General features: G+C 42.8%; 2 protein-coding genes across 6 annotated transcripts in view; both read left to right on the forward strand.

Moving 5' to 3' along the window:
• CBX3 (chromobox 3) overlaps window positions 1-13,220 on the forward strand; it is a 13,867-nt gene extending 647 nt beyond the window's left edge. The window contains exons 1-6 of one of the 5 annotated variants that reach the window (XM_015281284.4): window positions 113-173; window positions 1,423-1,473; window positions 5,315-5,457; window positions 7,310-7,475; window positions 8,850-8,944; window positions 10,569-13,220. In XM_015281284.4, the coding sequence (XP_015136770.1) occupies window positions 1,450-1,473; window positions 5,315-5,457; window positions 7,310-7,475; window positions 8,850-8,944; window positions 10,569-10,695 (555 nt within the window). In that variant the 5' untranslated portion in view covers window positions 113-173; window positions 1,423-1,449 and the 3' untranslated portion in view covers window positions 10,696-13,220. Of the gene's footprint in view, window positions 1-112; window positions 174-1,422; window positions 1,474-2,604; window positions 3,707-5,314; window positions 5,458-7,309; window positions 7,476-8,849; window positions 8,945-10,568 lie in introns of those variants that run through there. The other 4 variants (XM_040675354.2, NM_204643.2, XM_040675372.2 and 1 more) reach the window with 4 other exon arrangements.
• SNX10 (sorting nexin 10) overlaps window positions 12,478-22,260 on the forward strand; it is a 43,730-nt gene continuing 33,947 nt past the window's right edge. Inside the window, exon 1 of the mRNA XM_025147204.3 lies at window positions 12,478-22,247. The gene's annotated coding sequence lies outside the window, so the exon portion shown is untranslated. The remainder of the gene's footprint in view (window positions 22,248-22,260) is intronic.

Below are 22,260 nucleotides of genomic sequence, written 5' to 3' on the forward strand. Positions count from 1 at the left end.
GCTCGGCCCAGCCCGCCCCGCGCCGCCCGCCCGGCCCGGCCCGCCCCGCGCCGCTCCCCGCCCCCTCCCCTCCCCCCCAGCCCCTCGGATGCCGCCGCTGCCGCCGCCGCTCAGAGCGCGCAGGGCGAGAGCCGGGAGGAGACGGGGGAGCGGCGCGGCCGAGCGGCAGTGAAGTCTGTATCCTTCTTTCTCCCCTTCTTTCCTCGCCTTGGCGGCACTCCCCGCTCCCCCGTTTGCTCCCCGCCGACGCGGGGATGGAGCGCGGGGTGCGGCCGACCCCCCACACCCCTTAGCGCGGCGGCCGCGGGAGGAGTGGGCATGGCGGGAGGGCCCCGCGGGAAGGAAGGGAGGAGGGAGAGCGGGCGGCGGGGCCGGGCCGGGCAGACAAAGCCGCCTGCCAGCGCCTGGGGCGGCCTCCGCGGCGGGGAAACGTGGCGGGGCGGGGGGGCGCGGGCATAGCGAGGCGCTGCCCCCCTCTCCTCCCCTCCCCCGCTCTTTCCTCCACCTTCCCTCCCTCCCGGCGGCCTGCGGGGCTCCGTTCCTTGGGGGGGGCGGGGGGGGGGGGTTGGTATCTCGGGAGTGTTCTTGTGGTTTCTTTCCCCTTTCTCCTTCCTTTCCGACGGGGACGCGAGGAGCTCCTGCCCGGCCCTTCCCGCCGCCTGGCGTGGGGCTGCCGGGGCCTCCCCTAGCGGGGCGCTGGGCGGGGGGCTGAGCCCTCGGGCCCTGCAGGGCCGTGTGCGCGCCGTGCCCGGGCCTGTGTGCGATCCGAAGTTTTGTAGTTGGAACGGGGGGCAGGGACGATACGTGCTTACGGAGGTGGTCGGTGTGAGAGGTGTGGTGGTGAAGGGGATGGATGGTGTTGGACTCGCTTGCCTAGGGTGAACGTAGCGTGTGCAGCTTGGCCGAGCTCATGTCGGTGCAGGGCCTTAATTCGTGCAAACTTGAGAATCGGAGGGCAGCGTTATGCATTAAAATAAATATTCGCAGTTTGGAAAGCGGTGGGTGCTCTGTTACACTGCACATGTGTAGCTGCTCCCCGCCAGATCCACAGTTAATACGTCTAAAGCTATATTTTAGTTAACTGCTGGAATCTGAGCTCCTGTTCTGTTGGGTTTAAGGAAATAAGCATCCCTGATGGTCCTCCCCCTTTTCCCTACGAACGTCTCCGTGCCTTAGAAGGCCTTGGGAAAACCTTTTTTCAACCCCATCTACCACTTTGTCACTATTTATCCTGGCTAGGTAAAGGTGTGTTACTGGGTTATGCCGGACAAAGCAGTAAGCTGCTTCTTGTCCTGGATTTAATCCACTCTGTAAATGTTCTATGCCGTGAATACATGGGGGTTGGAACAAGGACCATGTTGTATTGGGATGCCTTTCTTTGAGTAACGTAAACTTCCTTTTAATTGTCATGCATTTTTCTAGTAAAAGCTCTGCAAGTCTGCAATAAAAATGGCCTCCAATAAAACTACATTGGTAAGTTCGCGCACACCTAAAGTATGTAAGGATTTAATCAACATATTTTTCTTCAAACTTATAACTTGGCATCTCCATTTAAAAGATACATCCACATCTCCCCTCCCCAGCATTTTTCTGACCAAAATTTCAGGTCCAGAAAGTAAGGCTACTAGAAAGGACATTCTCTTTGGCTTTAACAAATCTGCCATTTCTACAGAGACTTGTTGGGGAATAAAAAAAAAAAGGACTGTGCACTATTTCGTCTGTCCTGTTGTAGAAAGCACTGAGGATTTTTTTTAGCCTCCTTTCAGGATACCATGTAATTCATCGTTTATGTAAAAATTAAGTGAAATCATGTATTCATTTAATTTCTCCTAGTCTATTCAGAAAAATAAAAGCACAAATTGAGAAAAGGTGGTCCTTACAGAAGAAAAATAACATTACTGGGAAATGATGTGGTGTAGTTAAGATGCCCTTTGACATTATTATTATTTTTTTTTTTTACCAAATAACAGTTTATTTGAATTTCATAGGAGCAGAGATGATCAGATGTCAACCCCTCCTGAACTATTTTAATGATGCATTCATGGTTCTCAAGTCCCTGTAAAGCTTTGCTTGACGTTAAAATATGAACTTCTAAAGGCAGTTGGTTGCTGGAAAAATTATTTTAATTGCCATTCAACTACTTACTTTATCTATACATATTTATATATATATATACACATATGTGTGTGTGTGGAAGAACTGAAGAAATATAGCATGAGATGCATCTGAGGTTGAAGCAGGATGCATAGATACGATTGGACATTGGGATAGCAGAACAACGGACTTATGATGCACTCAGAAGGCCCGTTCTTAAATTACTAAAATGGTTGCTAATTGACCCAGATTGAGGTACATTAAAAACTCTTATTAACTCCTGGCTTCGAAGTGCAGTGCTTGTTTGACATTATATGATGGCAAACCGTTCTAAAGATTTCATCAAGATGAATGTCGGAACTTTCTGTTAGTAATCGACTGTCCACTTTTCCCTAATTTGAGGAAGAGGAGAAGGTTACAGCCCAGGGAGGGAGGGCCTCAGGGAGGGGAAAGAGTCTCCAACTGCAGTATTTTTGATACGATGTTCAGAATTTTGCTGCACAGGGCAGGAAAATCAGTTATGGTTCCCATGGGAACCGTAACTAATTCTGCTTCACTGCATATTTGAATGCAAAACTTAGATACGTTGGGGGTAGCGTAGCTTTGGAACTGTAGTTCTGAATTGGTTACCTCTTGTATCGTGAAACGCTCCATCGCAACGTCACGTCTCTGTTCTAATAATGCCCCTCAAAGAAAGAGTCATTACCCGTTGAAAGCCATCTCTGTCTGTCGGATGTGACTTCTGAATGCAGGACAGGAAGCAAGCCACAGATGAGCATCCAGCGCTCGGATGCCCGCATTAAGGTTTAGAATGGGTAACCCTAAAGGAGGGGGAGCTTAAGGGATCTGGTGGACATTTCTGCCCTTCGTTCTGGGTCAGCTGCTACATTCACCTCCAGGCTGAGATTTACATTGGTTTGTATAATCTCAGGAGTTAGCGTTCTTCAGTATTTCTTCAGGCTCTGCTGTCAAATATTATTTTAGTAGGTTAAATAGGCTTAGGAAGCGTTTGGAAAGTAGTGTTATTCAGAAGATGTAGCGAAACCTCTAATATTTAGAGCAAAAAGCAACGCACCCTTGACTTTGTTATTGCTTACTGACCTTTGAGATAAAGGATCAGATCCTGTTATATTCATTTTCTTCCGTGGAAGATTATGTAGGTATCTAAAGTCCTAAAGAGTTTGCATTTCTTTTAAATAAAAGTTATTTTGATACAGAGGTCCAAAACGTTGAGGTGATGAGAATGAATGAAGCTGAGAACAGTTAAAACAGCCTTCCATTGAACCGTTGGAGAGCAGAGGTGGAGATGTTCCACTTGTAGCCCACTTGCCTCAACACCAGTAATTAGGATGCTCTTAGCGTGGTATAGCGAGTGTCTTTTTTGTCCTTGCTTCTTTTTTTTTCCCCTGTTTTCCTCATCTCATTTCTCTTTTTAATACTTTCATTTATTGCAATAAGCAGCCTTCATAGACAATGGATGTTTTCATATGTTTATGTTCATTTACCTTCAGTCCTGCATTCTTTTTTTTTCCTGTGGAGGCAAAAAAAAGCCAGTGTGGTTGGTACTTCTCAGACATGAGTACTGGGTTCGAAATACACCTGGAATGTGCAGGTAGTTATTATCAAAGTGGAAATACATGCTCTGTTTTAAATGATCTCTTTTCTATTCCCGAGTCAAAACGAGTGTCACACAAGATATAATCATGCATAGAAACTCGCTGTTTGAAGGGGGAACTCGAACCTTTTCCTCATCTTTGCTGTTTGCACCTTCAATTCACGGGTTGCTAACGAGAGTAAGGGTGTTTGGGGGAGGAGAAGTTAATGCAAAAAAGGAAGAACACAAAGAGTAGGCTTGGGAAGACAGATCAGCTCCTTCATTTTGCAAAAAAAAAAAAAGAAGAGTTTTCTTTGCGTCTGACAGACACTTTTTTCCCTTCCTTTTACCACATAAAGAAAAAATCCTGCAGAATCTAAAAATCAGTTTCAAAACTGCTTCGCAGTGTGCTCAAACTAACCCACGTTCATTCGAGAGAGGACTAGAAAAGTGCCATGAAGTAAATGCAGGTGCTCCGTCACTTCTGCTTGCCTGTTTCTGTCGTGTAGGAAGCGCATTAGTGAGGAGGTAGCTTTGTCTGCTTTAAGGTGCTGCATGACTGTATGCTCTCAGAGATTAATACCGTTCCCATTAATTTATGGCTGCCATTTTAACAATTTCCCTATAAGGAGTAATCCAAAATGGCCATCAGGCTGCTTTTGGTCTGTTGGTGCTTCAGAAATGGGATACAACAAGATTATAGACACGTCCTGACCTTTTCCAGATTGCAAACAAGGAAATTCTAAAAGGTGTCCTTCTATCAATATTGAATTGAGCCTTATTAAACTGGGAATGCCTTGAGGATGATGTGGATGTAATATTTATTTTAAGAACTTGAAGAATATTATTTAAAGTATATCAAATGTAAACTTAAAACACTTGAGTTTTTTTAAATTAGCAAAATTTTAATTCCATGTTAAGTGCTGTACCTTAAGTGTAGCTGTCTTAACGTTTGCACCTTTCTGACATCCCTTTGAATGTTAGTTACGTCGGTGCGTGGCTGATAGTGGGAAGGGACTGCAGTAGGTCGCTGCTCCTGGCATGCATCCTGTTCAATAATGATTGATTATTATTGAATATTTTGTTTATGGTAGCGCTACATTGTAAACTTTGCTCCCATCAGCTTTTTCTTTTTTTGGACAAGGCAGTAACCACCTTTTTTTTTTTTTTTTTTTTGAGTAGCACCCCTTTTCTGTTTGATGCATTTTTCCCTTATTACTTTTCTTTACTTCTGCCTCATGCTGTTTCTTGCCCTCTGCCTTTTCACAGGCACGGAGTTAAGTTATAGAAGCTTGATAAAATTTCGAGCATGTAGCACTCTGAGAATTAAATTTATAAGGGGAGTGGAGGCACTGAGTGTATGGACAAAGCTATTTCACCTTTATAAAAGCTGGTATTCTATGTTGGGTATCTCATTAAGTGACTGAAAAGCCAACCCAAAATATTACCATGTCTTGCTCAGGTTACCTGACCTCATGCACTAATGTGAAACAAGTCTGAGCTTCTGGCTCTAGTGTGAATAAATACGTGATTCCTTGCTGTTTACTGAGCAAAGTTGGATTTGGCCAGTGAAGTAACGATGTAAAGCAAAAGAATGAATAATGGCATTCTGAATTTCTTTTGTAGCACAAAATGGGAAAGAAACAAAATGGCAAAGGTAAAAAAGTTGAAGAGGCAGAGCCTGAAGAATTTGTTGTGGAGAAAGTCCTGGACAGACGTGTTGTGAATGGAAAGGTGGAATACTACTTGAAGTGGAAAGGATTTACAGAGTAAGGCATTACCATTATTTTTTCTGGTACAATGCTAAATATTAACCATTTATTTGAAATAACTGTGTGGATGGGGGATTGGATGGTGGGGATACGCTTTAAAGAGCTGAAAGGGAAGGACAGCGTAAATGTCTATTCAAGTGGGGCAGTCAAGTATGCCAATAAAATAGAAGACAGGTAGCTTAGGGTTTGTGCTTGGTCATGTTCCAAGACTTGTACAAAGCCTTCAGTGATTGTTCTTTTGCCACTGCTCTTTGATCTAGCTTGTGTCAATATCAATCAAGGTATGCTAGACTGACAGTTGTCATAAAACGGGTATACTTTCTTATGCAGAGGAATGAATGTTATTTCTGAGAAATAAAGTTTGCAGGGCTTTAAACAGTAGGCAGCTCTGAAGCAGTGAATTTGGGTTTTTTTGTTGTTGTTTTGTTTTTTTGAGCTGCTCTTGAAATAGATAAATTTACAAAAGGATTTCTGTGGCATGATTGCTTTCATTAGACGTACTGAAAAGGTATTTTTCAGTCTCTATCCCAGGCCTTTTGTAAGCACAATGGTGCTTCCATCAGCTGAGAAAAGGGGATGCATTGAATGTTAAAACCTAGCATTTTAACAGTAGTTACATATACATTATCTCCCAAAGCAACCTTCTGCATTCTAGCACCTTAAAGTTTTGGTAACTGAAAATAATGGGTAGGCATCCTATTTGTGCAGTAGCGCTGTGGCAATATTAGTGCCCGAGGACTCCTGATGAGGTGCTTAATTGTTGGAGGGAACATTCATGGACGACGTAAAACATTATTTAACAAAATGCATACTCTCTAGAACAATTGCAATACCCAGCTCCTGATATGGAGCCTTTTTTTCCTGTAGTTACAGACTATTAGCATGGTTTGGGTTGGTAGGGACTTCAGGGCCCACTCAGTTCCAACTCCCTGCTGTGGGCAGGGCTGCTGCCCATTAGCTCAGGTTGCCCAGGGCCCCATCCAACCTGGCCTTGAGCGCCTCCGAGGATGAAGCATCCACAGCTACTCTGGGCAGCTGTGCCAGTGTATCACCTCTCTCTCAGTGAAAAATTTTCCCCTGACATCTAATCTAAATCTCCCCTCTGAGATTAAAACTGTTCCCCCTTTTCCTATCACTTTCTACCCCTGTAAAAAGTTGATTTCCCTCCTGTTTCTAAGCTCCCTTTAAGTATTGGAAGGCTGCTATCAGGTCTTCCCTGAGCCTTCTCTTGTCCAGGCTGAACAAGCCCAGCTCCCTCAATCTGTCTTCATAGGGGAGGTGCTGCAGCCCTTTGATAATTTTCATGGCCCTCCTCTGGACCAGCTCTGAAAGCTCCACAACTGGAGGAGCGAGAAACAGTTCAGTGCTCAGATATTACTTTTGAGAGCATTTCTGGTACATAGAAGCATAGATGTGTATATATTTATGTCATTTCTAGTGGGGATTGTGTATGTTCTCTTCCCCTGAAGTCTTAGTTTATGCTCTTACCAAACAGCTTGTTTGCATTGTCAGCCCATAGAGGAACCGGGAATTCAGTTTAAATGTACAGGTAGGATGAGGATTGCATGTTCTAGCCTCCACCAACATCCTAGGAGTTAAAAGAGCTGCTTATTCTGTATCTCAAGTTTAAGAACAATTCAGCAGTATTCTTCAGCATAGCAGAGCTTACTTCTTTCAGTCATCAAATGTAGTACACGAAGGCTATGGCAGATGGCTAGAGAAGCATTCTTAGTTTAAGAAAGATAGCTTATATATTGAGGAAACGAATGACTTGTTTAGGGTGAGAGCTGTAGCTAGTTGTACGCTTCTCTTCTTTTCCTAGTTTTACATAAATGTATGTATGTTTCAGTGCTGACAACACGTGGGAGCCTGAAGAAAACTTAGATTGTCCAGAGCTAATTGAAGCTTTTCTGAACTCTCAGAAAGCTGGTAAAGAAAAAACAGATGGTGCGAAAAGAAAATCACTGTCAGATAGCGAATCTGATGATAGTAAATCAAAGAAAAAACGTGATTCTGTAAGTATATGTTCATGTGCTAAACTTTGTTTCTCCTTTGTTTCTTTCTACCTCTCCAATTTTCTACCCTGAAAATTCTGTTGTGACTTGGAGAACTAGAACAACCATGGTCTTAAACTAAGAATCACAGAACTGGAGCTGTGGTTTGGAAAGTGTAATGATTTATAGTGATTAATGAGACCGCCAAAATGGTGGGTAAAAGATGATTGATTGTTCCTTTTTATGACCAGAAGCCCTGATGTTGTTCTGTGAGTCTTGATTAATAATCAAAAGTAAGACTGGATGAGAGTTACGTATGAACAATGTGGTCAGTTTGTGTTAGAGTAAAATGGTCGTGAATGGAACAAGCAGAAGTTCTGTTCTGGCTTTTGTATGAACTATGATTTTTAAATAGGTGAGGGGGAAGACAACAAAATGGGAAGACCAAGCACTTGCCTTAATTAGGACTGGACATGTTGGTAGGGAGGGTGTAGAAAGGGTGACTGAAGAAAACCTACTATTTCATGAACATGTGGGTTTCACCTCCAATTTAAATGAGCAAACAATAAGATGAGTTTAGTGCTAGTAAGAGCAAAGTAATGCACTTATAGTATGTTCAGTAGTTCACATTTCTCTCTAAACTTTCAAACTGTAACGATAAATCAAAGCTGGTTGTCAGTGTCAGTGGTTTACTGAAGACAGCTGCTGGATGTGTGCTGTCAATTACTAGGTGACAGTGGAAGGCATCAGAAGCAATATTGGTAAATACTGCAAATAATATTTTAGTTTCTACGTGAAGTTAATTATATGGCTTCACCTGATATGATAGTGGTCGCTGTCTCACGAGGGTATTGTGAAACTAGAGGCAATAGTACAGCAAGCAGTCGTGTTGTATACCACCGATGTGATTTCATTGAGCCAAGAAGAATTGAGGTGTGCCCTATGGGTGCAGTTTCACAGTTGGCTTAAGCCAACCTAAGTGCCCAAGTCTGTTGTTTTGCTGAAAAGAACATGTTTTGCCCGCTGCCAGGAGTGCGTTTTTTGTTTTCCCTATTCAGTTGGTTTCAGTAGCCGTGCTTATTTATCTACTGTAAGGATTTGAGACCACTTCATCTATTGAGTTTTCAGAAATAGTTGCTAGAACCACTGATGTAAAAGTCCTTCATTGTGACTCTGCATCTGAATGGCTAGGTCTGAAGATCAGTCACGAAAAATATAAAATTTATATCATCTTCAGACAACTCATACATGTAACAATAGCTTTTATAATTACGTAGTGCTATATTTTGTTGTTCTGATTCACACACACACATTAATGTGTATATCTAGCTCTAATGCCAGAATAAAAGGATAGTTAGATAATGATAGATAATCATCTTTTAACTTACTCAATAGGTTGATAAACCGAGAGGGTTTGCGAGGGGTCTTGATCCTGAGAGGATAATTGGGGCTACGGATAGCAGCGGAGAGCTTATGTTCCTCATGAAATGGTAAGTCTTACATCCACGGTTCTGATCCATATTGAGGGAGGGCTGGTAGTTGCACTTAGATAATGAGAACTTCATTTCAGCGAGCAGAAAGAAGATGGTGGTCTGCTTATTAACCCTGTGTTCTTCCGAAAGTAAAACTGGTGCAATTAGCTAGTACTTAGTCCCCCTTCCAAAACCAAAATTGACTTTAGATTCTCTTGATTTAATTTCATAGAAAGGGAATCTAGAAAGGTAAATATTCAGATAAAATATGGAAAAACTGGTATTTGTATGGAGAACGTGTATCTGAGTAGCATTCTTGCTAGGGAAATTGCAGGCAGAACTCTGGTTCTGTATGTTTTACATAAGCAGATTCTAGCTGATAGGCAGCCAACCTTTTTAGCAAACTTAGTGTCTGCTGTTATGTGTGCAACCAAGTGGTTAGAGTTGGAAGCAACTAGTGGAGGAAGCTGAAGCTGTGACAAAGAACAAACAATATGAAGGAGAAGTTTGTTATTATGGGCCTGTAACAGGGAAAAGTGCTGGGGGGAGTTAGTGTTATTGGGAGGATAGGAGGAAAACAGTTCTATTAGCTACGATGTTAGCAGAAGACATCTTGTCTTTGCAGTAGAGAAAGTAGGATAATTTTTTTTCTTTATCCAGCATTGAGAATATAACAGGTTGAATTAACATTTGATTGGAGTCTGATTTTCTATGGTGCTAGGATAAGAATTATAGTTTTCAATAACCTTTTAGAAAGGCCTAGTTTCTTTAGTAGTGTCAAACTGAGCAGGCTCCAGAGAATTGGTTTGTCATGCAGTGTGCTTAGACTCTTGAAGATCAGTGCTTTGGAAAGGTTGTCTGCCTTCTGACTACAAATTCTCTTTAATATGTGGAACTGAGAGGAGTTTGAAAATGTGGATTATGACTACTTGAATTTCTGTAGTGATAACTGGCAGAGTAAAACACGAAGGAGAACATAAGGAGCATTTTCTTTTTAGTTTGTTTGTAGTTGATCAGTTTTTTTCATAATTGATTGCAGTCAACAAAGATAGATATGAATATGTAGTCATGGAGCTGACTTGTAAAATCAGCATACACGTTAAAAAGGAGCCTGAAGCGTGTTAGATTGGAATATTTTGTTACTCAAAGACAGGATGAGAAGTTGCAGCGTAATAGACAAGAAGTTACTTGCATAAACTTCTAATACAATTTGGATGTAAATGCTACCTCTGAAGACTAATGCTACTACATTTTACAAGTCTCACTTTGAAGTTCCAGTTATGCTTTAAAAGTAAAATTAGCAAAGTTTTACTTCATTATATACTGCATTTGGTAACTGTAGGAATAGCTTCTTTTGAACAGTGTTTTCCCCAGAATAGAAAAAGAAATTGGTGAAGGAAGGTATCAGCTGTAAAATGCAAAGAAGTTCTTTATAGCTAAAGTGTAAAGTATACTGAAAACTGATTTCTAGCTGATATTTTTCATAATGTTATGATATATCAAGAGCTGCTACATTTATATGAAAGCATACTCTTCCTGAAACCCATTTGATGTTAAAATAATTTAAAGAACCCTGATATGAATGTAAGTTCAGTGAATTAATGATTATGCTTTTCTTTAATCTCCCTTCCTTCTACATCAGGAAAGACTCTGATGAGGCAGATCTGGTGCTGGCCAAAGAAGCTAACGTGAAGTGTCCTCAGATTGTAATTGCTTTTTATGAAGAACGACTAACTTGGCATTCATGCCCTGAAGATGAAGCACAATAATTGTTTGCATCACTTTTTTTTATATATATGAATATTAAAACCTGAAATTTGATTTATTAGCGATGTGAGAAGCATACATTCTAACAAAATTCAAATTTGATATTTTTTTGAAGTAGTGTGTTTTGCATCAACAGCAAGTAAATAAAAGCTTTCTGCAACTTGTTTCGTTTATCACAGGGAGAGCATTTGATACTACTACTTCCTCCATATTAGGTAAAAGCTTTTATAAAACATTCATAAACTTCCATGGTTATTATTGAATCTTAATGAATGTCTAAACAAACTCACGGATGTTTTGTAGTCTTCTATACCGTTGATGTGCATGTATCTTCTTTACCCAAACCTAGCCCTTTACACCTGTAGATTCATTCTTTTTAGTGTTTGGGATCACACGATCCCAAGAAGACCAGGTGAAAATTAACTTTGTAGTAATTTGAATGTTATCAGACTGTATATTGTTTACTTTATTGTAAATACTGGTGAACAGTGGTCAATAAAATAGTTTTATATTCTTCCTTTATAATGATAGGCTGTGACTCTTTTGAAGCGGTATAATATTTCTGAACTTTTTATATGTTAAGCTCTCAGTTCATGATGTATTTAACTGTAAGTTGTTCTTTTGGGGATAGATTGATATTACCCCATTGCTACTCTGTAATAACAATACCAGACAAATGTCAGGCTTTGATTCTCTAATTTTTTTGGTGAAGTGTAATATTTTTTGGTTTTTTTTTTTCAGTCAGAAAGAGCCAACATTTTTGGGCTGTGAAATTCATGTGCTCTGGGTACTTAGTTAAGTTGCACAGATAGCAGCTATGCTGCCTGGTTATGGCTGCTGGTCACAGGGCCAAGCGGCCTCTGCAGATGTATTGGAAAATACCTGGTGTGTTGGCAATGGCAACCTTTGCTTTAATTTTGGGTCTTAATATGGGGCTATACTGTAACAAGTGATAGGATGGTTCAGGTAGAATTACTCTTCGGGCAATGGCCTGAAAAATACTTCCATAGTTCTATGCCTTTAAAGTGTAATATTTTAATCCAGATTCTAAGCTGTATACTTTTGAATTAAGAGGCTTTGTTTGTTTCTCATTGAATTCTAAATTGGGTCATGTCATCTGCTGCTGGGAGAATGCCCTCAGGTCGGCAAAAGTGAGGGATGGAGAAATTGGAAGAAAAGAATTTTGCTTTTTTCCATTCTTCTTCCACTTGATATTCCTCTCTCCACTTGCTTTTGTCTACATGCATTCTTTTATTTGGGTTATGACTAGCATGGCGGTTTGGCCTTAAGCTTTGCCTTTTCATAGGTCAGTGGCCAACCTTGTTTTAGAATTCCTCTTAGTACATTTTGAACAGACTAATCATGTCTCATGCTGCTGTCACAGTCCTGTGTGAGATGATGGGATTCCTTAAGAACGGCTATTCCTGAAAACCTTCATAGGTATCCCGAGGAGAAAACAAAGGACCTTTTAATCTTTTTCATAGACTCATAAATCATGATTAAAACCGTTTGTCCTCATGTAGATTCCAAAGCTGTTTATATCATGAATGGAACCCTTGTAAAACATTGTATCGCAAGTAAACACTGGGATGGTTAAAGTAATGCTAAGTTACCTTTTTAGGTGTAACTGCTTTATCTTCTCAATATTTTTTCTTACTGGATATGAGCGCAATTCAGTCACTGTGGCTTTAGGAAAAAAAAAGATGTTGTGTGGGGTTCCCTTGCTCTGGTTAATGATGGTTTCCGAGCTTAGTTTGCTTCTCTTGCCTACTCCTTTGAGAAATGTCCCTGAATTTGTTGTATGTGAAAGTCTGCAGTTAATTCTTTGGGGCCTCTAATAGGAATATCGCTACACCTGGTGTGTGGGATTCCTAAATATTGCTTTTTTACCCAGTTGCCTGAGAAATACACAGGCTAAATGAGAATTCTAAAGCAGCATGCATTTTCCTGTCTTCAGTATGAAATACTTTTAAATTCAGTCTTAAAATATTTCACAGTTTGTGTTCTGCTGTCTGAAACTTTGCAGTTTCTTTGTTTCAAGAGTGGATATTGAGTTTATATAACGTTGCTGGTTTTAGTCACTATAGATTGAAGAGTCGGTTATCAGTTATTGTAAGTGGTAGGCGTGTAAAGATTTATGTTGAAAGGTTGTTTCCCAGCAATTTGTAACCTTTAAAATGTTATTTTGCAACTAGATAACAGCTTTTACCTGTATTTGATTCTTCCTTCTGACAATCTGTAAACATGCACTGTACTCACATTTAAACTACTATACAGCTTGTTACAGTTACGTAGATTTCTAATTTTTTACATTACGATGGTAGAAATGCTGACTGGTATTTGTTTCCTTTTTTCCCCCCTACCCCCCCTTGGTTTGTGTCAAACTGCATTTTGACAGTGACGAAATGCAACACTTGGAAGTTACAAGTTCTGTAAAGTTATGCTGAATGTGCTTGGTACATATGCAAAAAGACGTTATCTAATGTTAGTAACTTTAACTGATTAAATAAATGAATTATCTTCTGTAGTTAGCGAGTTATGCAGAGGTTTCTGGTCATTGTCCTTTCTCATACCAAAGCAAATGGATTCCAGGCTGTCATTTCATCATCACTCTGTGCTGATCTTACTGTCCAAAAACAAACAGTTGCGTTTAGTTGTGTTTGCTCCTTTACTACTTCTCTTCCCAGTTTGGTTTGCTTCATTAGCCAAATGAAGAGTTTTATTAGCGTGTGGTCATTAGAGGTAGTGCAAGGTTACCCCCAAACTTAAATCATAACTAATGATAGCATCAGCTTCTTGCAACCTGGTTCCTTCTTTATTGGGAAAGAATAATATACTTTGCGTTTGGTTTCTATTTTTTGCTTCATTAGCTAACTGTAAATTCACTGTTAAATTGAATAAAATGGATATTCTTTCTGTCTGCAAAATCAGCAGTCAGCATTGTAAGCTGATGGTATCACTTCAGCACAAACCAATGCTGTGTGCTTTGTGAGAATTACAGATTCATGATCCAGTTCTCTGTAGAGCTACTTGAAGGTTGCTTAATGCACTATCGTGCATTTAGGACATACGGTAATGTGCCATAATTACAGATGTAATTAGGAGTATGTTTTGTCTAACTGCAAGTTATCCCATTTATTTACTCGCCCACATCAGGCTCTCACACTGTAGGTTATCCCTTTCCCTGTTCTAAGAGCTGTCTGCAATGTCCTTGGCATTTTCCTCAGTGTTTTCCTGACCTCTGATATTTTCTGGTGCCCTTTTTGTTCGGAATTTCTTCTCAAAGCATCACCTCCTTTTAATTCAGCTTTGGAATGTAACTGGTTAGCTTTAAGGCATTTGCTTTGCTGTGAGGCCTCTAACCTGGGGCTAAGAGCCAAGACAGGTGCCCCCACATTTGTGGGATGCCTCCCTTAAAATGGGGAGTCCTATTGCACAGACTCCATCTCTAAGGGCATACTGTGCAAGTGTGGCTGCCTGGTTGACACCAATGCTTTGTAGGGCCAGGTCGAGCCACACTTCTCCCATTAGTCTCTGAAGCTGCCTCTGCTCACTAAGGAGCTGTGCTCTCTGCTTTGTTTTGCAGAGTGAATGTGCTGAGTGGCTGTTTTTGATTTTATCTTTCTCAAACGTGTGCTGTTCATGAGCAGTTTCAGTTTGATAGTCTTTCGCTGATTTCCCACACTTCAGCTGTGGCAGCACTTGCAGGGTACGCAGCAGCGGAGGTAGATGTGTTTGGTGTTCCCCATGCCTCAGTGGGACCGGGCAGGAGGCTGTGGGAGCACTGAGATTTGCCCTCTCCTGTCCCACTTAGGGCAGGCCTAGCCCTCGGCTCATGTCAAGTCAGAAGCTTTTGAAGGTCAAATGGAAAACTTCATCTCCCCAAGTCCCTTTCAGGGACTCTTATCAAGCCATTCTGGGCTCTTATTTCAAATAAATGGCAGATGGTTAAAACAGGCAAAACTGGAGCACTTCTCCCAGAGAAAGAGCCTGCTGTTGATCTACCCCCATACAAGCAGGAGTGGTGCTTTTCTTCCTTGCAAAGTGCCATGGGATTTATTAGCGTTAACGTGGTGAGAAAATTGGAGATGATTCCCATTGCTCCAGATGGCACTGTCCAGATGGGAGCTCATATTCTTACTTCTGAGGATGCTGGTGTTGCTGGCACACTGTTTGAGAACTGATTACGGTGTATTCTGTTACTAGATGAGGGTTTCAGTGTGTGGTCAAGTGTTTACATTCACTGCACTGTCTGCACAATGACTTTTATTCAGTGCAAAGACAGCCCTTTGGGGTGTTGTATTGCTGGGCTTGTTATCCTTAGTGAATGTACCACTCAGGCTCTGCAGACTAGGGAAGGCATTGTTAGCTTCTGGTTCCTCCTTCCCCAAGTGGTTTTCTTCAGGTGCACTGTTCTGCGTGTAGTTTAAGTCTGTATGGAGTTTTGCTGCAAAGTCTATGTCAAAAAAAGCTGAGCCTTGAGTCAGCACTCAAAGTTCTGCCTTGATGTAGAAAAAATGTATTACTGATGCCTGGACAGAATGAGACTGCTCAATCTGAAGTACAAAGAATACTTGAAGTGCTTACTCTGCCTTTTAAAATAACAATCAAAAGGCAGGGAAGTAATTGTGATGTTGGTTTTCTTTGTACTGCAAAGTGTTGCTTGTACTCAATGCATTGAGAAGCTAAAAAAAAAAACTGAAGCCCTTTGCTTTTTCCATCATCAAGCCTGAACAACAGAAACACTTCTGCTTACCTGAGTGCCATTGCAATGACAGTAGTTACAGTATTAATAATCCACGTGGAGATGGTGAAGGCTTTTGCTTTAAGAGAATAATGCAAAGATGCCACATCCATCAGTATTCTGCACGTCCTGCTTAGAAAATACATGATATGCACCTGGTTTAGGAAAAAAAATAAGAAACAACTTGTTAAACCTATGGCTTTTTGAATGAGGTGCTGACTCGCAGCTGGTCCTACCCTTCCAGTGGCAGTTCAAGATACAGTTGCTTTGAGCGTTTAAACATGTTGCTAGGTGTAGCAATTACAGCACCTCCTGTTCAGCTGCTTTTATTTCAAATGCTGTGGCTGAATCTGCAAGCCAAAGCAAACTGCCGTAGGCTGTGGTTCTCCAGGCTGAGCCTGCACAGCCCACACCTGGCCCTGTGGGTGCTGCTTCCAAGCACTGTGCACCGCCCTTCTGAATGCCACTCACCAAAGAGTTTTTCAGGTGTGTTGGCCCTCAGTTTGGTGGGAGACCCGGAGGCAATGGAAGATGCCAGTAGCCTGCCTGCTATGGTGTAATGCAGGTAGTGGTAGAGAATAGGGAAAAACAAATGCTTCTGCACAGCCTTGTGATGCTGTTGAGAATGGATGGGAAGCAGTGCCCAAGTTTCAAAGGTGAGTGGCCACTTTCCTCAGGATGGTTCCAGGCACCGATGTCCCCTTCAGGAACCCCATTCCTCTTGTTGCATGCTGACCTGTTTGCTGCTGTTAGGTCAGCAACCGGAGCTGATGTGAAGGTCTGTGCCTTCAGTGAGAGGGTGCTGTGTTGTCTTAGGGGGAAAGGAGTCGGCCTGGGAAACAAAGGTAACAATATGTGTTCAGTATTTACTGCTTAAATACGGCTCACAGTTTGAATAAGGAGGCCTTGGTTCTCTTTATCCCATGGCAGACATAAGATCCACATTGAACGCTGCAAATGTACTGTTAGAATGCACAAGGACTAAATGATAAAATTTAAAATATGACAGTATTTTGAAACTTGAATAAATACATCAGGTAACAAATATATAAATAGCCCTTAGCATGCTTGTAATGGAATTTCTTATCCACCAATAATGCTTGTGGGGAAGAACAGCTTCTAGAGCTGATCTCTGTGGCAGTCACGGTTGCCTTCCTACCACTGGTTTCATGGCTGCTGTTCGGGTTGGGGGTGGTACGGTGCCCCGAGAGACCCAAGTTACTGTAGGCTTCCTTCAAGTGGTATCAAAGCTGCTTTACTGAACTCTTGGACAGAAGGCTGGAGCTGCTTGCTTTGTCCAGGACAGCCGTGGGGCAGCAGCAGAGAGCAGAGGTGGGTGCCTGCAGGCTGACTGCTCCACTGCGGGGCTGGGTGCCAGGGAAATCCATTGCTCTGCTGTGCGAGAGCTGCAGAAGAACCCACAGCAAATGCTGGTAAACCTAGATTTGGGAAAGCTTCTCGACGGTTAGAAAGGTTGCCTCCGTACAACGCAGATATCTCAAGCTGGTTCAGAGATTATGCCTTAGTAAATCACTATCTCTCCAGGAAGGTTTTTGTGCTGGAGTTGCACTGGAAGACGTTGCTTTCGCTGCAGTAGCGCCAGTGACCGCTGGGCTGACTGATGGAGCTGAGCTGGTGATGAAGGCTGAGGGTGCTGCAGAGCGGCTGAAGAAAACGATGCAAAGAGCAGAGGGAGCTTTACCCATTCGGGCAGAATTATTCTGCCATATTCGGGGAATGTTATGCAGAAGAAGACGTAAGGAGTATTTCGTGTTTCTTTACATTATTGTGATAAGTGCTGCAACATAGGCTGTTGCAGACTCATTTCTCATCCCTCACTCTTTCAAATAATAGATATTAACTGCTCTCTTCACAAGAGATGCTGTTGTTTTGAAAAAGAGGTGATTTGATTTAATAGGCAGTGCATTGCAAAGGCAAAAATGAAGTTAAATGCAATGCTAAACCTCAGTTTTGTAGAGGACAATGTATGTGCATAAAGCCAGCGACTCGGGAGTGAATTTTGAAGACAGAAATGCACATTTAAAAGATGCTTTCTGGTAGTGGAGAACGGAAATTGGAGGACTCCTGCTCTTCCTTATGATCCTCTGCATTGCTCGCTGTCTGAAACAGCTGAGTTACAGCTGCTGCAGGCTGCCTGCTGCTGTGCTTGCTTTGAACAAGGAGAAAGAAGAACCAACTTCATGTCTCCTCTCATACCTCACCGTTCAGACAGTTCAGCGGGCTCTCATGCAACATTTGCATACCTTCCTGCTTCCTGTACTGGGTGAGAGCTGGGCTTTGTGTCTGCGCCGTTGGTCTGAATAGAGGTTGGTGTACCAAGGCCTGAGTTCTTTCTGACATGAAAGACAGCATGCTCTAAAGAGGCAGGTGAGAGCTACAGGTGTGGGAGGCTTACTGGTGTGCCCCCCATACTGCACGACACACCCGTGGTCAGAGTTCTGCTGTATCAAAGTGCTTTGGTTGAAGTCATACAATCCTTGCAAAACTGCTTTTGTTTCCTTGCTTAACTGTGCCAACGAGATGAGAGAGAGCAGCCCAGAATAATTTGTTTGAAACTGGGGCACGTGCATGGGAGAATCTCACGTCAGAAGCTGATCTAAGAGGGGAGGCACTGCAATCCTCCTTACCAACCAATTGTAAGGCCACACCAATGAGCTTTGTAGCAATTTGGAAGCTCTTACCACGCTAATATCCACACTGGTGAGTATAAGGCAGTTAAACACACCTAAGCAATTGTTTTTGGGATTTGGAATCAGAAAGAAGTAAGCCACAAGCAGCAACTGAAGAGTCCCTCAAACACCTGAGAGCATCTCTAATTCAAAGCTGTGTACTCCAGGCAACCCTGGGCCTGAGATTTTTGGCCATGCAACACAGTGAGTAAAGCCCCCATGAAGTCACTAAGAGCAGACAGTGGTGATGCTCACCACAGGACCTGCTCATGCAGAAAACAACTACAGCAGTAGATCTGTGTTGCTGCAGGCCCTTGGGGGACGCTCCCTTGCAATAAGTGCACAGTAGTGTGAGGTAGCATAATACACACAAGAAGTCAAATATGTTAAAAGTGAACAAAAGCATCCACTGTGGACAGTAAGTGCAACTCTCTGGGCCTTGCTGGGTTTCAAATTTCCCCACACTGGATCATTTCACAGGGACCACCATATACAGTTCAATGCAAAGCAGTGCAAAGTGTGCTACTCCTTCACTGTAAATTTGCAAAACAAATAGCAGCAGGAGGAAACCAATACATGGCACTCACTACTGAAAGACTGAACAGGGTCTCCTGAGACAGACCTAAAATAGAGTCCAGAGGGATTCTGATGGCTCATCTCCTCCGGGTGCCATGCCAGCTGGCTCAGTAGATTTCATCCATGTGAACCAGAGAATGTTCTGCTGTAATGGGGTACTGAAATCCAGCTCTCCCATGCATCCTGCCCCACCGTGGCCTCCTCTACAGCTGCACATGGAGATCTGCTGTGTGGTGCCCGTGGGCTGCAGGGGAACATCCTGCTTCACCATGGACCTCTCCTGGGCTGCAGGGAACTTCTGCTCTGCACCTAGAGCACCTCCTGCCCTCCTTCTGCACTGATCTCAGTGCCTGCATGGCTGCTTCTCTCCCATTCCTCGCCATTCTCTCTCAGCTGCTGTTGAGCAGCAGTTATTCCCTTTCTTGAATCTTTTCTCTCTGAGGCCCACCTAGCATCACTCTCAGCTCAGCTCTGGCCAGCAGCAGGCCCCTTTTGGAGCAGCTGGAGCTGCATCTGCTCTGACATGAGACAGTGCTGGGCTCTGCTCACAGAGGCTACCTCCACAGCCCCCCCCAACCAAAACCTTGTCAGGTAAGCCCCTACTGTACAAGCTGTTAGCACTTAGCTTACCTCTTTCTTGTTTCCCACTAAATTAGACAGTACAACACAGAATTGACATGAACCAATGCCAGAGAAATGCAACTCAGCTGATGTGTGTCAATCTGTTCAGCTGCCCGATCACTCACAGACCAGAGACCTGTCTCTTTGCTGCCAAAGTACCAATGAGAAACATTCTTTATTCTCTCCATCTGATTAGAACAAGCACACACCCTCCAGCTGTTATGGAAAGTGCTTCCCTCCCCATTAGCACCACCATTCTGTCAACAGAGCCAGCCCCAGTAAATCCCAATCTTTCCAAACCTGCTTCTCCTCGTTCCATTACTGCTGTTGATGATCATGTACCTGAATTTCTTCCCCTTGCTACGGCTCCTCTTAAAATATCCATTGTCAGCTTCATCCCTCCTGTCTGCACTCATCTCAGATAAAAAGTATCAACCCAAATACCTCTCAATCATTCCTCCTTGCTTCTGCTCTGCTCCAGGCTCCCCGTGGTTCCCACTCCTACTGCTCTCAGCTACCTTTTGCCTGCAGGCAACAAAAAGATGTCTTAGCAAATAATTGTGTGGACGTTATCAGGAAACCTACTGCAGAAGTTGCTACTCTGGGCCAGCCCCACCTGTCCCTCTGGCTCAGGGAGCTGATGGTAAGAGAGCCGACATGAGTCCCAGAGGCTTCAGAAGAGTGGTGAAAATTGTGAGTCAATCTGCCAAATGAAACAGATGCTCATTTAGCAACACACAAATGCAATCTGCTTAACACAGGTTTCCCTCCAGAGCTGATAAAGGGTGGTTAATCTTTTCACGGTTTTTCAGATTTGGAATAAATTGCATGTGAAAAATTTCATGGGTTTCTTTGCATCAAAAGAAAAACCGATTTGATGTATTAACTGAAGAGTATTTGGATCGGGAATGTTGCAAGTTTGTGCTTATTCCACCTCTTTGTATGAATGCATCAGGACAATGGTGGGGAGCAAAGAGTAGCCCACATCTGTAGTCTATGTGCCATGGCACATCCTTGTGCTAACTAAATGCCAGCTCATGGCTAGGACTCTACAAGCTAGAAGACAAAACTACCATCCTTAGTCTGACCCAGATGCCTCCCACTCAAGGCATGCATGTGCCCTTGGCTGCTTTGCAGGTACTGGAAGCACAGCTGTTTTCAGAGGACAAATGAAATCTTACTCAATCTAAGCTCTGTGGAGGTACTGATACAGAGTGCCAAGGGACCAGTAAGTCCCTGGTGTAGGCAGGGAAAATAGGGCAGGCAGCTATGCAGCCTTTGTGACTTGCATCTCAGTACAAAGAGCCAGAAGCAGGAGAGGAAACTGAGAAATAGGAAAATAACATTGCCACCGTCTGAAATAATCCTAAATATCAAGCAGAATCTGAAAGCTATTCTATTATTCAGGTGTTTGCCCTGGATGCTGACTTTGTCAGTCTGGTGGATCCGTGCAAACAAACATTGTGACTCCATGATATTCTGTTAAATCTGATCTAGGAAAGCAAAAGTAAACAGAAGCCAGATTACCCAAAAACAAAGCAAGGGAACAGCAAACACCTTGTAAGGAACAAAGTTACAGGAGAGAAAGGAAAGCAGAGTCTGCATTCCTCTGCTGCTATCAAATATGTAAAGGAGGAGTCCTTTTAAGAATGTTGTTGTTTGTTTCACTGTAGCTCTTTCTGATGGTTTTCAGTTTTTAATACAGAATTTGCTTTGCTGGACTTGAAAAGACAGCACACATTTTATTTAGCTTCCATTAATTGTTCTTCCCATATGATAGTTTTCTTCCTCCTCACACTAGAAACACAAGAGGCCTTCCATTTTAACCTGCTTTCCGAACAGATATGATACAGAGTGGAATTATCTAAGGGGGAGAAAAGAAACAAAATGAAGTCCTTTTTCACGTTCCATGTAAATACTAACAACCTTCTCTCTCTTCCCTCCCCTCCCTCCCTCTGTCTGACCCAATTTTGCTTGAGCAGACTGTTTCTCTGAGGCAGGCACCTCTGAGACTGCAAACTTAGCAGATAGTACCAAACATGAGAGCACTGCACTTGGAAAATCAATTTTAAAGCTACTGTACTTGTGGCATTAACATTTCCAATGTACTGATAAATTGCTTGTTCTTCCTCTTCATCAGAACTTCTCCCTTAGCTGTGCTCACATGAAAGGACAAAGCAATTCCTGCAGCAGCTGCATATCTCAGAACATCTATCCAGCCTGCCGGAAGGAATGTCATACTCTTGGGTATGAATGTTTGAATATGTCAAACCCCTTCCTGCTATACAGAGCCAGTAAAGGGATACAAATTATTAGCAGGACACCAGCAAATGTGTTCATTTCATGCTTTATGGCAAACAACCTTGCCAAATACAGGATGATTCCCACCACAGAATACAATCAAGCAGCAGGATGTTTTTGAAGGGTTCCTGTCTTTCTTCTTCTCACTCTTAATTCCTGCACCTCCCACAACACCAAAGCGCTGAGCACTTTTTAATACCTCAGCCCGTAACACAACTGCTGCCGTCATTTCTTTGTGCTTCCTAAGAGTAATGCCTAAGAACCCCCCCCCCAGGGTTTGAGCAGAAGACCCACCCTTCACACCGTCCACTTCAACAGGCTCGTGTTACCAGTCTGCCTTCATCCCCGGCTGGAGAACAGCTTCTTATTGCATTTCAGGTGGAACATTTCTTCTGCACGTCCTGGGGATGCTCCACAAAATAATCCAGAGAGCAGAAAGGAAGGCCTCGAATAGCATCAGCAGCAAACCTCCACAGTTCACACCAGCACTGCAGCTGCACCCCGAGAAGCTGTTGGAAAAACCTTGGTAGAAATGCACTTCTGGACATCACGTCATGACACAGTGCCACCAGTGTGAAAAAATGGACAAAAGCAGCGCAGGAACTTCACTGAAAATATACAGGTATGCAAATTCT

The sequence above is a fragment of the Gallus gallus genome, chromosome 2, assembly GCF_016699485.2.
Source record: "Gallus gallus isolate bGalGal1 chromosome 2, bGalGal1.mat.broiler.GRCg7b, whole genome shotgun sequence".
Lineage (NCBI taxonomy): Eukaryota > Metazoa > Chordata > Aves > Galliformes > Phasianidae > Gallus > Gallus gallus.